General features: G+C 41.8%; 2 protein-coding genes across 2 annotated transcripts in view; one reads left to right on the top strand and one right to left on the bottom strand.

The window, feature by feature from the left end:
* WRNIP1 (WRN helicase interacting protein 1) overlaps nt 1–7,000 on the bottom strand; it is a 61,633-nt gene extending 54,633 nt beyond the window's left edge. The window contains exon 1 of the mRNA XM_060774737.2: nt 6,342–7,000. Within this exon, the coding sequence (XP_060630720.2) occupies nt 6,342–6,830 (489 nt within the window). The 5' untranslated portion in view covers nt 6,831–7,000. The remainder of the gene's footprint in view (nt 1–6,341) is intronic.
* The window catches only part of MYLK4 (myosin light chain kinase family member 4), a 126,268-nt gene that overhangs the window by 22,133 nt on the left and 87,602 nt on the right, over nt 1–16,533 (top strand). Inside the window, exon 2 of the mRNA XM_067467520.1 lies at nt 10,542–10,746. Within this exon, the coding sequence (XP_067323621.1) occupies nt 10,542–10,746 (205 nt within the window). The remainder of the gene's footprint in view (nt 1–10,541; nt 10,747–16,533) is intronic.

Below are 16,533 nucleotides of genomic sequence, written 5' to 3'. Positions count from 1 at the left end.
GTTTGGGAACTCCATATGCTTATAAACTGGACTAGGGATCCAAACTGTATGATGCCTTCCCAGTCTGATGTTCTTTGTATTAAGAATTAAAATAAACTATCAGGTCAAAAAGAAGCACAATTAAAGCCCTGGCAGACCATGCAAAAAGAATCTGTGAACCCCACCTCCTCCAAGGTGAATGGAACCACCTAAACTGGGCTCTAAACTGGATACTCCATCACAGACATCAGAAGAGCTGCAAGACCAAGAACAAGCCACGAGAGTAAATACAAAGATCCACCCAGAGGAAAAGTATTCTTGCCATACATCAAGGGAACCATTGCCTGCATAGGGAAGCCGATGAAGAAACACAACCAACAAACTATCTGCAGACTTGCTACAAAAATCCAACAAATGCTACATTCAGCAAAGGACAAGAGGCATCCTCTCACCTCTGCAGGAGTCTACCATATACCATGCAGCTGGAGACAAGTCTACAAAGGGACTACTAAATGCAGCATTGCCCAAACACAACTCCATGAACTGCGGACTACTTCAACCAGAGAAGTCTGCCATTGCAGAGCACCTGATGAACCAGCCTGGACATAGCATATTATTTGAGAATACAGCAATACTGGATCACTCTAACAATCACCATGTCTTAAGTACACAGAGAAGCCATTGAAATCCACAAGCATGTGGATAATTTTAAGAGAAAGGAGGAAACCATGAAAATAAAAACAATCTGGCTACCAGCATTTGATTGTTCTTCTAAATTAAGACAGTAAATAAAGAGCAACAATCAGAAAACAGGGGAATTCCAGACAGGAATCAATCAGGGCCAGAGAACACCTCCCAACAAAGGATTCCCCCAGGCAGGAAGCAACCAAGCTTTGAAGCTGCAAGGCTAAATCAATGCTAATCAAGCTGTCCAATGACAATATTCACACTTCCTTCCAACAGACAAGAGTTCTTTCTCCACCCTGGACATTCCACAGAGATATAAACCCCACTTGCCTTGTTTCCAACAGACCTCACAAGCTCTGAAGATGCCTGCCATAGATGCAGGTGACACGTCAGGAGATAATGTTTCTGGAACATGGCCATACAGCCTGGAAAACTCACAGCAACACCAGAGATCTTTGTTATGTCCCCAAAAGATGGTTGGCTTTAAAATTTACTCATATGTAATGTTTGGGAACTCAAACTTCATATGCTTATAAATTTGACTAGGGATCAAAACTATATGATGCCTTCCCAGTCTGACGCTCTTTGTATTAAGAATTAAATTAAATTATTTTGTACTTCTGCATGAAACCTCATTGGTATTTGGATTGCTGGACTAGGAATCAAATCTAGTCCAGCACAATGGTTGCACTTGCCCCAGGGAGAGGGTAGGAAAAAGCAGCTTGACTTCAGTTTACTTATTATTCCATTTTCTAGAGATACTGTTCAAAGGAGGAATTGGAGCAAACACATAGGATGAAGAGGATGCTAGCTGCTAAAATAAGGTTTCATAAAGAGGTACAAAAAGAATTTTTTTGCTCTAAATAAAAAGAACATCAGTCTATAATACCATACTTTATCACATAATAGTCGTCATCACATAATAGTCGCAACCCCCTCCATTTTTCATGTAAAATAGGAGGGGAAGGAAGTGTGCAATGAAATACAGCAATTTTGGTCTTCAGTTCTCATCAGACTTGAGTTCATTGAAGAAATGTTAGAATATAAATGCGACTAATAAACACATAATTAATACAGGCCATCACCGTCGCGGTGAGTATACGAAACACATCTTTTAGTTTGGCTGTCACAAACTACATTGAATTGCTTGAGACTATGTGCTATATTCATTGAAAAACTATTGCAAAATGTGCTGCGGGATATCCCGCAAAAAAACAAACAAACCCTAAATTGCCCCAAGTCCCTTCAGGGAGATAGGACAGGATAAAAATATAAAGTATTATTTTTTAAAACACAACAAGATGATTACACAGCAAACAAGATCACTATGCTGGTTGTTGTATTGGTACATGATGATCCTCCAATTATTATTATTATTATTATTATTATTATTAAAATGGAAATCTAAGAAATAAAAATTGAAGCCCAGAAAACTTCAATGCTAGCAGGCCTTGTGGGAAAATGGAAGAGAATTATAGGTTGGAGAAGTCATGGGCAAACTTTCTAACTTGGGGCCGTATGGTGGACCGAAGCGGGGTGGGTCAGCCAGGAGGGAGGGGGTTCTCCCCAAGTCCACTCTCTGCCCTTTCCTCCCCTTCCTCTTCTCTTTTGGAGGCAGGAAGTGATTTTTTTTTTGTCGTCGCTTCTGGTGTGAAAGAATTGGCCGTCTGCAAGGACGTTGCCCAGGGGACGCCCAGATGATTTGATATTTTTATCTTCCTTGTGGGAGGCTTCTCTCATGTCCCCGCATGAGGAGCTGGAGCTGATAGAGGGCGCTCATCCGCCTCTCCCCAGATTTGAACCTGTGATCTGTTGGTCTTCAAGTCCTGCTGGCACAGGGGTTTAACCCACTGCGCCACGGAAGTGATGGAAAGACAGGAAATGTTTGGATCCCAAAAGGATTAATCTTGGTCAGGTTGAGATGGTGGACAGGAGAGGGAACAGTGTATTGCTTACTCCTGATATAGAATCCAGTCCAACCCCCTGCCATGCAAGAAGGCACAATCAAAGCACTCATAATAGACAGCTTCTACAGAAAAGCCTCCGAGAAAGAGACTCCACCACACTCTGAGATAGCCTATGCCACTCTGTAGTAAGTTCTTCCTAATCTTTCCAGTCAAATCTCTTTCCCTGCCTTTTCAAAACATTGCTCCCTTATGCACTGGTCTCTGGCAGCAGATTTAAAAGGGTGTCTAAATCAGGAGTCCTCAAACTAAGGCCCGAGGGCCGGATACGGCCCTCCAAGGTCATTTACCTAGCCCTCACTCAGGGTCATCCAAAGTCTGAAACGACTTGAAAGCACACCACCACCACCACAACAACAACAATCCTATCTCATCAACCAAAAGCAGGCCCACACTTCCCATTGAAATACGAATAAGTTTATATTTATTTAAATTGTTCTTCATTTTAATTATTGTATTGTTTTAAAGTGTTTTTTGCACTACAAATAAGATATGTGTAGTGTGCATAGGAATTCATTCATGTTTTTTTTCCAAATTATAACCCGGCCCTCCAACATTTTGAGGGACTGTGACCTGGCCCTCTGTTTAAAAAGTTTGAAGACCCCTGGTCTAAATGATTTCAGCATAGGCCTGGATCATCCTGCGGATACTTTAGTGGAGCATAAGTCAAATGTTGCTGTATGTTGCAGAAATTTCAGTTAACTGGGATGCTTGAAGTCCTTGAGCCGTTCCAGACAGACCCTATATACCAGGATCTGATCCCAGGTTTTCTGTTTATCCCAGATTATCTGGCAGTGGGGAATCATATCATCCAGTTTAAAGCAGATCCTGGGATATAGGGCTTGTCCGGAAGGGCCCTTAGTAGCCCACAATTTTAATATGGGTCAACTGAGTGATATGGCAGCCCAAAAGGCCAATGTAATTCTCAGTTGCATCAATAGAAGTGTAGTGTCTATCAAGGGAAGTCTCTTTGGTCAGACTTCATCTGGAACACTGGATCCAGAAGGGCATTAATAAGTTGGACCATGTCCGATGTGCCTTTCCTGATTAGGAAATCTCCAATACCAAGTCCCAGAAGCACCTTATTAGAATTAAGATCGCCGCACACTGCACACTGCAGTTATCCTATAATCCTTACATATCACCTGTCACATCAGCACTTTTAATCCTGTACCCTTTACTCCGGCCTGGCCCAGTTTTATCGTGTTTCGATGTATTGGTTATTGCTTGTTGTTTTGTTAATACTGCTTTAATTGTTTTGATTTGCTTTAGGTGTATTGTTATGTTGTGTATTGAGGCCTTGGCCTTTGTAAGCCGCATCGAGTCCTTCGGGAGATGCTAGCGGGGTACAAATAAAGTTTAATAATAATAATAATAATAATAATAATAATAATAATGTCCAGTGGAGGGCGAATGATCGCAGGTCTGGAAGCCAAGCAATGGCTGAAGGAGCTGGGCATGTTTACCTTGGAGAAGAAAAAGCTGAGAGGGGGCATTGAGAAAGGGGGCCAAGCTTGTTTTTCTGCTGCTCTGGAGACTAGGACACAGAGCAATGGATTCCAAGTGCAGAAAGAGATTCCTCCTCCTGCATAAATAATGTAGTGTCTAGATCCAGGGAAGTCATGCCCCTCTATTTTGCCTTGGTCAGATCACACCTGGAATACTGTGTCCAATTCTGGGCACTGCAATTGAAGGGAGATGTTGACAAGCTGGAATGTGTCCAGTGGAGGGCAACTAAAATGATCAATGGTCTGAAGAACAAGCCCTATGAGGAGTGGCATAAAGAGCTGGGCATGTTTAGCCTGGAGAAGAGAAGGCTGAGAGGAGACATGTATAAATATGTGAGGGAGAGTCATAGGGAGGAGGGAGCTGCCCTGGAGACTAGGACCTGGAACAATGGCTTCAAACTACAAGAAAGGAGATTCCACCTGAACATCAGAAAGAACTTCCTAACTGTGAGAGCTGTTCAGCAGTGGAACTCTCTACCCTGGACTGTGGTGGAGGCTCCTTTTTTGGAGGCTGAATGGCCATCAGGGAATGCTTTGATTGTGTTTTTGCATGGCAGAAGGTTGGGCTTGACGACCTGTGGAGTCGCTTGCAACTCTATGATTCCATGAAGCCCATTAAATACTTTCTACACAATCACATCACTATGATTACACCAAAATTGCCATGATAATATCCTATGGACTCCTTGGATTTGCAATTTAGGAAAGTGTGCTTGGGTCACACCTACAGGACCGTATAATGAAGTCAGTGGGTCCTTCCAGACAGGCCTTATATCCCAGGATCTGATCCCAGGTTTTCTGCATTAAACTAGATTACATGAGTCCCCATGTCAGATAATCTGGAATAAATAGAAAACCTGCAATCCAATCCTGGGATATAGGGCCTGTCTGGAAGGGCCCAGTGTATGTTCATCCGATAGCACTGAACTGGTGTTACACTATGTAACAAAATTGGAAAGAAATGTTCTGTTCCCGGGTTGAAAGTATTACATCCTGTTTGTCCTTATTATGCTCCAGAAACTTTGTTTTTGTGGTCACAAACTACTTTGAATAGCTTGAGACTGGATGAGATACTCATTGAAAAACTACCACAAAATTTGCTGCAGGATGTCCCGCAAAACCAAAACTTTTTGCAGTTTAATAAAGTTTTCCCATGTTTTGATAATAGAACCAATTAGGAAATTTATTTATTTATTTATTTATTTATTTACTTTATTTGTATACCGCACTCTCTCAGCGCCCCCCCCCCCCCCCTAGGCGACTCAGTGCGGTTTACAGCCAGGTCAATATACAAAGTGCACAACATTAGCATTTAAAACAGTAACTAAGGCAACTACATCAACTACATCAATATAACAATACATCAATGACATTTATAACCCAGGAACAAAAACTGTGTCACACAGGGCCCTTCCAGACAGGCCCTATATCCCAGGATCTGATCCAAAGTTTTCTGTTTATCTCAGATTATCTGTCAGTGTGGATTCATATAATCCAGTTTAAAGCAGAGAACCTGAGATCAGATCCTGGGATATAGAGCCTGTCTGGAAGGGTCCATAGTATTATGTGAGAGGCCCTATATCCCAGGATCTGATCCCAGGTTTTCTGTTTATCCCAGATTATCTGGCAGTGTGGATTCATATATAATCCAGTTTAAAGCAGAAAACCTGGGATCAGTTCCTGGGATATAGGGCCTGCCTGCAAGGGTCCATAGTGCTATGTGACAGGCCCTATATCCCAGGATCGGATCTCAGGTTTTCTGTTTCACCCAGATAATCTGGCAGTGTGGACTCATATAATCCAGTTTAAAGCAGAAAAACTGGAATCAGATCCTGGGATATAGGACCTGCCTGGAAGGGTCCATAGTGTTATGCGACAGGCCGTAAATCCCATGTTTTCTGTTTATCCCAGATGATCTGGCAGTGTGAACTCATATATAATCCAGTTTAAAGCCAAAAACCTGTGATCAGATCCTGTCTGGAAGGGCCCATAGCGTTATGTGACAGTATGGATGGGGCCTTAGAATTCTCAGCCTGACCTCCTCTAAGCAAGTGGTTCAAATGGAACGTTCACATCCCAGGAGGTTGCCTTGGTAGCTAAAGCGGACTCAGAGCGGTACAGATTACCCAGTGCGGAAGGGTGGGATGAAAAAGCGAAACAGTTGCTGGGAGCATCATTTAGGAAGCCCTGGGAGTGGACTCACCTTGCCGCAGCCCGGGGGCCCCCAAAGGATCAGGGAGGGGACTTCGTGGGCTTCCAAAAGGGACCGCAGGAGAGTCTTCTCGCCCAAGGCTTGGTGCTGCCCCATGTACTCCTCCAAGGAGTTGGGCCGCAGCTTGTCCGCCAAGGGCTTCCCTTCCAACTTCTGGGCCAGGCTTTCTCCTTTCAGCTCAGGCGCCGGGATCTTGGCTTCTTCCACACCTCCATCCGGCTTCTCTTCCATTTTAACTCCGGAGTGGCGCCCTTTGCGGAAAAGGGAGAAGACCTGCGATGAACCGCTTCTTGGCTCCTCTTCTCCCCGGCTGCCCTCTGCGGAGAGGCGCATTTTCTTGTTGCAAGGTTGCTGTTGTAACCCCGATGCACTCATCTGCTGCAAACATCTGTCCAGATGTGCATTAATGGACGCAGCTGGCAGCGCCGACGAGCAAACCGGGCAGCAAACTGAAGCCTCGTCTTTTTCCTGCATCTCCATTTCAATTAACACTAATTAATGCCTCAAAGTATTCTTTCCAAGGGGCGTAGATCAGTTGTAAACATGCCCGGGCGGGAAAAAACAATCCACGCCTCCTCTTCCTCTTCCTGTTCATCGCATTAAACAAGCAGGCTCTCGGGAGTTGTAGTTTCCTGCTTTCCTAAACGCTCTGAAGGTTGTTGGATATGGACTTTCACCCCCTTTCCGGTTTAATTTCGCTGGATCTCAGTGTTTTCCTTTTTCCCAGGTGCTCACTCCTCTCTGCTTTGCCCCAAGGGGCTATAAATATAATAATAATAATAATAATAATAATAATAATAATAATAATATCAAGGCAAACGTGGATCCGAATAAACACTCGTGGTGCGTCTGCACTGTAGTATGAGTGGGCTACTGGAACTGCCAGGGCTCAATGCTATGGGACCAGAGGAGTTGTAGTTTTACAAGGGCTCCTCACTAAAATGACAAATCCCATGATTCCATGGACCCTTCCACACTGCCGTACAAAATCCAGATTATCTGCTTTGAACTGGGTTATATGGCAGTGCGGACTCACACAATCCAATTCAAAACAGATAATCTGGATTTTATGGCAGTGCGGACTCATACAATCCAATTCAAAGTGGATTATATGACAGTGCGGACTCATACAATCCAATTCAAAGCAAATAATCTGGATTATATGACAATGCGGACTCATGTAATCCAATTCAATGCAGATAATCTGTATTATATGGTAGTACAGATTCGTACAATCCAAGTAAAAACAGATAATCTGGATTATATGACAGTGTGGACTCATATAATCCAATTCAAAGCAGATAATCTGGATTATATGGCAGTGCGGACTCATGTAATCCAATTCAAAGCAGATAATCTGGATTATATGGTAGTGCAGATTCATACAATCTAATTCAAAGCAGATAATCTGGATTATATGACAGTGTGGACTCATACAATTCAATTCAAAGCAGATAATCTGGATTATATGGCAGTGCGGACTCATGTAATCGAATTCAAAGCAGATAATCTGGATTATATGGCTGTGCGGACTCATATAATCCAATTCAAAGTAGATAACCTGGATTATATGGCAGTGCGGACTCATACAATCCAATTCAAAGCAGATAATCTGGATTATATGGCAGTGCGGACTCATACAATCCAATTCAAAGCAGATAACCTGGATTATATGGCAGTGCGGACGCATACAATCCAATTCAAAGCAGATAATCTGGATTATATGGCAGTGCGGACTCATACAATCCAATTCAAAGCAGATAATCTGGATTATATGGCAGTGCGGACTCATACAATCCAATTCAAACCAGATAACCTGGATTATACGGCAGTGCAGACTCATATAATCCAATTCAAACCAGATAATCCGGATTATATGGCAGTGTAGAAGGGGCCCATCACTCTGAGCCACGTCCTTGCCTGCTGAGAGTTCAAGGTACACAAGCTTGAGTTCATGCTCAAAATTATTTAGAACATCAGCTTGGTTTTTTTTTTAGCAGGCCTTTGATAATTTCTAGACAGTAGTCATGTGCATTCGGGTCTTACCTTCATCCATTTCGTGTCCCGGCTTTCAATAGGGGCCCTGATCCATTTTCGTGTGAATTTCAGGCCCATTTCCCTGAAATCCTTGTGTATTACCGTTTCTTGTTTATATGTGATTTATATTAACTATATTGTATTGTATTGTTTTTGTTTATTGCTTTCTTGTTTTATTGATGTGTTGTTGGGCTTGGCCTCATGTAAGCCGCTCCGAGTCCCTTGGGGAGATGGCGGCAGGGTATAAATAAAGTTTTATTATTATTATTATTATTATTATTATTATTATTATTGGGAGGTCAGATATTTATTTTCATTTTCATTATTGGGCTGAGGGCGGGGCGGGGGTGCTTCACCTATAGACCCGGGCGCTTTGGGCCTACGGGTGCAGGCTTCCTGGCCTATGCACCCAGGCCTGGCAGGGGCTGCAGCCGAGTACTGAGTAAGGAGCACTCCTTACTGGGCATTTGGTTGCAGGCCCTGCCAGGCCTTGGTGCCTAGGCCCAAAGCCTGCACTCATAGGCCTGGGCACTTTGGCCCTACGGGTACAGACTTCCTGGCCTACACGCCTGGGGCTGGTAGAGCCTGCAGCTGAATGCCAAGTAAGGAGCGCTCTTTACTTGGCATTTGGCTGCAAGCTCTGCCAGGTCCGAGTGCGTAGGCCCAAGGCCTGCACCATAGGCCTGGGCACTTCGGGCCTAAGAGTACAGGCTTCCTGGCCCATGCACCCAGGCCTGGCAGGGCCTACAGCCAAGCGCCAAGTAAGCAGAGCTCCTTACTCCAAGCCTAGACCTGGCAGGGCCTGTAGCCGAGCGCCAATTAAGGAACACTCCTGATTCTACTTAAATAGAGGTTTTTTAATCCAATTTATATACCTGGTTTATGTAATGTTGTTGTTTTAATGCTGAAACATTTTATTTTATGTATTATGTATTATGTATAGTAAAGAGCAGAGACATCACACTGGCAACAAAGATCCGCCTAGTCAAAGCCATGGTATTCCCTGTAGTAACCTACGGATGTGAGAGCTGGACTTAGGGAAGGCTGAGCAAAGGAAGATAGATGCTTTTGAGCTGTGGTGTTGGAGGAAAGTTCTGAGAGTGCCTTGGACTGCGAGAAGATCCAGCCATTCCATCCTCCAGGAAATAAAGCCCTGCTGCTCACTGGAGGGAAGGATACTAGAGACAAAGTTGAAGTACTTTGGCCACATCATGAGGAGACAGCAAAGCCTAGAGAAGACAATTATGCTGGGGAAAGTAGAAGGTAAAAGGAAGAGGGGCCGACCAAGGGCAAGATGGATGGATGGCATCCTTGAAGTGACTGGACTGACCTTGAAGGAGCTGGGGGTGGTGATGGCTGACAGGGAGCTCTGGCGTGGGCTGGTCCGTGAGGTCACAAAGAGTCGGAGACGACTGAACGAATGAACAACAACATTATGTATTTAGTGTATGGCATCCTGGTGTGCTATGTTGTAAGCTGCCTGAGCCCCTATAGAAGATGGTGGCGAGTTATAAAATAAAGTTTTATTTATTTATTTATTATGTATCAAATTACCTTTCAGGTAATGTGTATCAGTTGTTTAGGGAACAAGTAAGTAATGAAGTTCATTTCATGGTTATATATAGTATACAGGCAGCCACTGAGTTACAGACATCCGACTTACAAACTACTCAAAGTTAAGAACAGGGGTGAGTCAGCAGAAAGTGAGACAAATCTATCCCTCAGAAGGGAAATTCACTGCTGGAGGAGTTATCATGAGGGAAAAGGTGTTTCCACTGAAGCTTTATTTATCCTTGTTTCCACAACATTGTTCAAAATCTAATTATCACTGGGACAGGAAAGAGCACAGACAGCAAAACAAATACCACAGGAGTGTTAACCCCTATGCTACCCAAAGCACATACACATATATGCCTAGAGTTACACTTTAAAAATGTACCTGTTCCAACTTACAAATAAATGCAACTTAAGAACAAACCTACAGGCCCTATCTTGTTCGTAACTTGGGGATTGCCTGTATATCTTACTGGAGTGGAATAAAAAAAATGTAGCTAAAATGTGTCTCTGGCTACTGATCATTCCTTGCTTTTTCTGAATACTAAATGTACCTTTATAGCAACATTTACAATTTCTTTATTTCTTTTTTTTATGCAGACAACAATCAAGGGAAATTGGGGAACATGCCTATTCAATGATTTGTGGATCCTCGATGAATAAACACGTAGTGGGATGCCATTCCAAATTCTTTAAGCTTAACCGGCTGGAAGAAATCAGCACACGGTACTACAATAGCAGGGAAGACCGACTAGGTTTCTTCCATAACTTGGAAACAGTGCAGAAATTCAAATCTGATGAAGAGGTATGTGGTGGTTATGTCATGTTGTCATTTATATGTTTCTCTGTATCTTAACAAGAAGCATACATTGTAAAGTATGCTTTCAGATGCCAATTACCTTGTGTGTTGATTTTATTGTTGATAAGCTATCTATGGATTGTGAATAGCCCAGATGCTATGCCACGACTGTTCACGAACACTCCAGTGGTGTGTGTGTGTGTGTATTGGGTAGGCGGGAGTTTATTGGATGATATTTCCGTAAGGACTATTTGGCTTGCCGTGTGCCCTATAAGTAAGCCAGTTGTCCTCAGACATTGTGAACTACGCTATTTTGTCTGTAGATTTGAAATACATCCTCTGTTTCTATACATAGAATTGTGAGGTTACTTGAAGAAGTAAGAGAGTCCTGGAGACTAGACTTGTTTACGGAATTAATTTCTTTCATTTCCTCCATGTCCTTTGGTACCTTTGGTACCTTCAATACTTCGGGAGCCCATAATGGTAAGGGCCCTTCCAGTACAAAAACCCGCCCGACACGAAAGCAAGCGGGAGCTGATCTCCACTCCTCCTCTGCTTTTCAGCATCACAGTTTAATCTTTTTTATTAATCCTCCAGCAAACAAAATGAAAATCCCCGTTCTCTGAAAACTACTACCAGTTACCTCTCCTCTTCCAGGAGGTCATCCTTCTTCCTTACCTAGAAGTGGGAAACCTCCTTAAAATGCCTTGGAAAGAGTGTGTGATTGCTGGTGTGGTGCAGGCCCAGGAGAGAAAGTGTGTGCGTGCCTGCCTACAGCACCTCTCCTCTAGAGTAGACAGCTTTAAGAACAAGAATATATGGCAGTGTGGACTCAGGGCCCTTCCACACAGCCCTATATCCCAGAATATCAAGGCAGAAAATCCCACAATATTTGCTTTGATCTGGGTTATCTGAGTCCACACTCAGATAATATGGGATTTTCTGTCTTGATATTCTGGGATATAGGGCTATGTGGAAAGGACCTCAGATAACCTAGGGTACTTCCACACAGCCATATAACCCAGAATATCAAGACAGAAAATTCCACAATATCTGCTTTGAACTGAATGATCTGAGTCCACACTGCCATATATTCCAGATAATGTGGGATTTATTCAGCTGTGTGGAAGGGACCATAACCTGGCATTTTTGGGGCCCTTCTACACTGCCAGATAAAATCTAGAATATCTGCTTTGAGCTGAATTATATGTCAGTGTAGACTTATGAAATCTAGTTCAATTATTTATTTGTTTGTTTGTTTATACCCCGCTTTATCTCCCCAAAGGGGACTCAAAGTAGCTTGACACCAAAGCATTGGTATCCAATTTAAACTATACAAATATACAAACATTAAGACATAATTAAACACAAACAGCATCAAAAATGTTCAGTTAAAAACCATAAAAACATATTCAATGTTAAAAACCATAGCACTCCCTGACTAACTCTTAAACACCTTCATCTTTAAATGACTGTTTGAATAAAAATGTTTTAGCCCACTGCCAGAAGGACAGCAGATAATCTGGATTTTATCTGGCACTGGTAGGTGTGGCCTTGGTTTCACTCTTTTGTGTGAGAAATCGATACAGATAACTAAATGAAAGTATTGCCCCTCAAAATAAGAATTTTGACATCCAGATGAATTTTCTTCTGTCTCAAATTTCTAACACCTCAGTCATTTTACACAACAGCAATGCACTTGGAAGCAGAGTTTAGATTAGGCCCCTTCTACACTGCGATATACAATCCAGATTATCTGATATGAACCAGATTATATGACAGTATAGACTAATATAATCCAGTTCAAAGAAGATAATGTGGATTATTTGCGTTGACAATCTGGATTACATGGCAGTGTAGAAGGAGGTTTGTCATCTAAAGAAAAAAGGCAAGCAAAGCTGTAAATATTCATAATATAGCTCTGAATAATTTTAAGTATTTATATGGCAGTGTTGAAGGGGCCCAAAACTGAGGCTGGATCTACTCTGCCCTATATCCCAGGATCTGATCCAAATGATCTACTTATCCCAGATTACCTGGCAGTGTAAATTCATATAATCCAGTTCAAAGCAGATAATCTGGGATCTGATTCTGAGATACAGGACATTGTAGATCCAGCCTTAATCTTGGTTTTCTGGATGAAAGACGTTCACCATCCTAGACTGAAAATGGTTTTATTTTTATTTGCAAAAGTAAAGCATATGTTTTATTAATCCAATTTGGTTTTGAAGTCATTCTGGATTCAGTGTTGCAAAACAATAAATCAATCAATTATGGAAATCTACCACACTTAATAATAATAATAGTAATAATAATAATTTATTTGTACCCCGCTACCATCTCCCCAAGGGACTTGGAGCAGCTTACATGAGGCCGAGCCCACAATACTTCAGCAAAAACAACAATAACAGTAATACAAAACAATAAAATAAAACTCATAAACAGAAAAAAGAAGTAAACATCAACAATAACACAACAACGTTTAAAAACCTATGACTGGGCCAAATGTAATAGTTAAAAATTTAAAAATAATGCTGAGCATGACCAGGTGAAATATAACTAGGATAGAAGAATGGGGCGTGCAGACAATCCTAGATCACTAATAAAGTTTGCTGGGAGTTTTCTTATTCTGGGAAGGCACACTGGAACAATTAGCCTTCATTTTGACTTTGGTCAAGGACCAGATTATTATTTTGAATGCTGAGTACTGCCATGTGTTTTGGTCCATTATGGTGCAGTAGAAATGGATATGCCATGGACAAATGGAAGCTTGTGGAAAGATACACACTGGCCCTTATCCGCTTGCTGAAAACAAGCTGAACAGATCATTCAGCACCAATTTGGCACAAACAGATTGTGCAATCTTAATTGCTATTTTTAAGATTGCTGACATGATGTGTATTTTGTACATATTGGACTGTTTTAAAGGGCAAAAGCAATCCTTTTAAAAAGATCTCCCAGCTCGGCTGCTTAATAAGAGAGCTGTAAGACATTCATTTCATTCAAGGGACAGCTTTATAACTTTCCTCTAGATGGCACAGTCCTCCTCCACAAAATACTGCTGTGTACTTCTGTTTGTTCTGTATTACATCACAGGAAGAAGCCATTCATGGTGTGGCTTTCTCTAGTAGGTTCCATAATGATCCACCTGGCTTACTTCCAAGTAAATCTATTGTATTTGTTACATGTTGTACAAGAGGCTGCCTTTCATGAATGTCGGGAATCTTCAGCTGGTCCAGAGAGTTGGAGCCAAATCATGACCAGGCAATATGTCGCTGCTTTAGTTCTACAGATCCACTGAGTGCCTATCTGGACATAATTCAAAGTGTTGGTTATGACTTATATTGCTTAGGTTCAGACTATCTTTCTACACATGGTCTTCCTGGTGTTTTGAGATCTTGTAGGACACCTCTTCTCTCTGAAATTATTTTCCTAGTGTGATGGCACGCCCCAGCCTTAGGGGAAACTATAGTGTCTGGCTAAACTCAGGGGCTATGTGATAACTTCTGTTAAGATTAAGATCCTTAGCAGACAGAGGCACTTTATGGCAAGGTGAAAAGATAAGCAAAGGAGTTTACTGTAACAAGATGAATAAAGGGTTAACTCCATCCAGGACTATCATAGGTAAAGGTAAAGGTTTTCCCCCTGACATTAAGTGTCTGATTGTGGGGTGTGGTGCTCATCACAATTTCTAAGCCGAAGAGCCAGCATTGTCCATAGACACCATGCAGTCATGTGGCCAGCATGACTGCATGGAGCATCGTTACCTTCCCGCCAGAGCAGTACCTATTGATCTACGCACATTTGCATGTTTTCGAACTGCTAGGTTGGCAGAAACTAAGGCTGACAGCGGAAGCTCATGCCACTCCCCGGATTTGAACCTGCTACTTTTTGGTCAACTGGCTCAGCAGCTCAGTGCTTTAACCCACTGTGCCACTGGGGGCTCCATATCATAGGATAACTTAAACAATACATTACAAAAGGAGAACTTTCTGGTTGTAGACATCTTTCTGGGGTCTTTGAAAATCTCTTTTGCCACTGGTTCCAAGGCAATGGTTATGAACTGCCTTAATCTTCTTTCCTGTGAAGCTTAGGCAGACCAAAGGCTTCCTTGGTCCTTTGGACTGGTCTTAGAAAAATATTGCTAAAAGCAGCAGCAGAAGCAGCTTCTAAGAATGCCTGTTTCGGATTGCTAGGCCTAGGATTCCAGACAGTATCCAAGTCTCTATAGATAGCTCTACTGTAGAGAAGGATGAGGAGTCCAGCAAAAAGCTCTGTGCAGGGAAAAGTCCTTACAAGGGGAACTGAAGTAAAGGAAATACACCTAGATACATTAGATTGGTATCCTTCTTGTAATCTTCTGTTGGGAGCTGAAAATGTTTTTGTTTCTCCAGGCCCTTGAAGGCTGATTGTTCAGAAAGAAAGGGCCTTTCATAATATGCTGAATAGTTTACACTTGCTATTGTTTTAAGAGTCATGTTTTTAATTCTATTGTAGTTTAATCATATTTTAACTTATGTATGATGTGAATGTGTAACGTCTATCTATGTTAACTTTTGTAAGCCTTGAGTCCAAGGGCTGGGGAGAAGGTGGGAAAAATAGATTATAACAGATAGGTAGATACAAGATATATAGATACAAGATAGATAGATGGCTGCTACTTAAAATAACAATTGCCAAGTTTATATTTGCCCTCTATATAACCTTCTACAAATCAGATATTTCATATTTTTTTTGGTGGAGGAGGATTTGAAGAAAGAAAATTGCCTGTCTGCATGTTGCAGAGGCTCCAGAATGCAAAACTAATAATGGACTAACTTTGGCTTAGTGTAAAATGAGCTGAACATTTAAAGGATTTCTGATAAAATGTCTTCTTTTTCTTGTGAGGTTTTGTCCCAGATATTAATACAGGAAATAGAGACCCCATTTATATCACCATGTAATCCAGATTCTGAATGCAGATTAACTATACTGAATTGTATTTAATAATAATACTAATGCTACTACTACTACTACTACTACTACTACTAATAATAATAATAATAATACACTTTTTGTATTCTGCTTTATCTCCCTGGGGGAACTCAGAGTGGATTACAGTTTTACATATATAAGGCAAACATTTAATGCCTTTTTAACACAGTACACAACAACATACAATACACAGACAGCAGTAAAGGCCTTCCCCTTCCACCTCCAGTTTCTGGCGGCGATGCTCACTCCAGTCATAGGGAGGTGCTCTTGATCCATTTTTCCATGCCGAGGAGCCTGTTGTCCATAGACTTCTCCAATCGTGTTACCAACACGTCTCCATGGGGCATCCTTTTACCTCCCCGCCAAGACGGTCCTATTGATCTATTTGCATTACATGATTTTGAACTGCCAGGTAGGCAGAAGCTAGAGCTGACAGCTGGGAGCTCAACCCAACTTGCGGCTTCAAACTGCTAGCCCTCCGGTATATGGCTGTGAAGACTCATGTAATTCATTTTAGAGCAATTAATCTGCATTCTCATTGTGGAGAGAAAAAACGAGGTATAAATAAACATTGTTATTATTATTGTTATGGATAGATTAAGACATAGATGAATTTCCTTCTTTGAAATGTAGCCTGTAGCATCTGATATTCATTGGTGGTCCCTCATCCAAGTAGAAGCAAAGCCAACCCTATTTAGCTTCCAAGATTAGATGGGATCTGGTGCCATAATTTATTTAAGCTATATGCTTACAAAATATTGGTAAATTCAAATAAAGGAAGAATAATGCAATGAACAGGATAGTTTCAGTAGTACAAGG

This window comes from Anolis sagrei, chromosome 4, assembly GCF_037176765.1.
Source record: "Anolis sagrei isolate rAnoSag1 chromosome 4, rAnoSag1.mat, whole genome shotgun sequence".
Classification (NCBI taxonomy): domain Eukaryota; kingdom Metazoa; phylum Chordata; class Lepidosauria; order Squamata; family Dactyloidae; genus Anolis; species Anolis sagrei.
The sequence above is the reverse complement of the archived record's forward strand: the minus strand, read 5'-3'. Positions and strand labels throughout refer to the sequence as shown.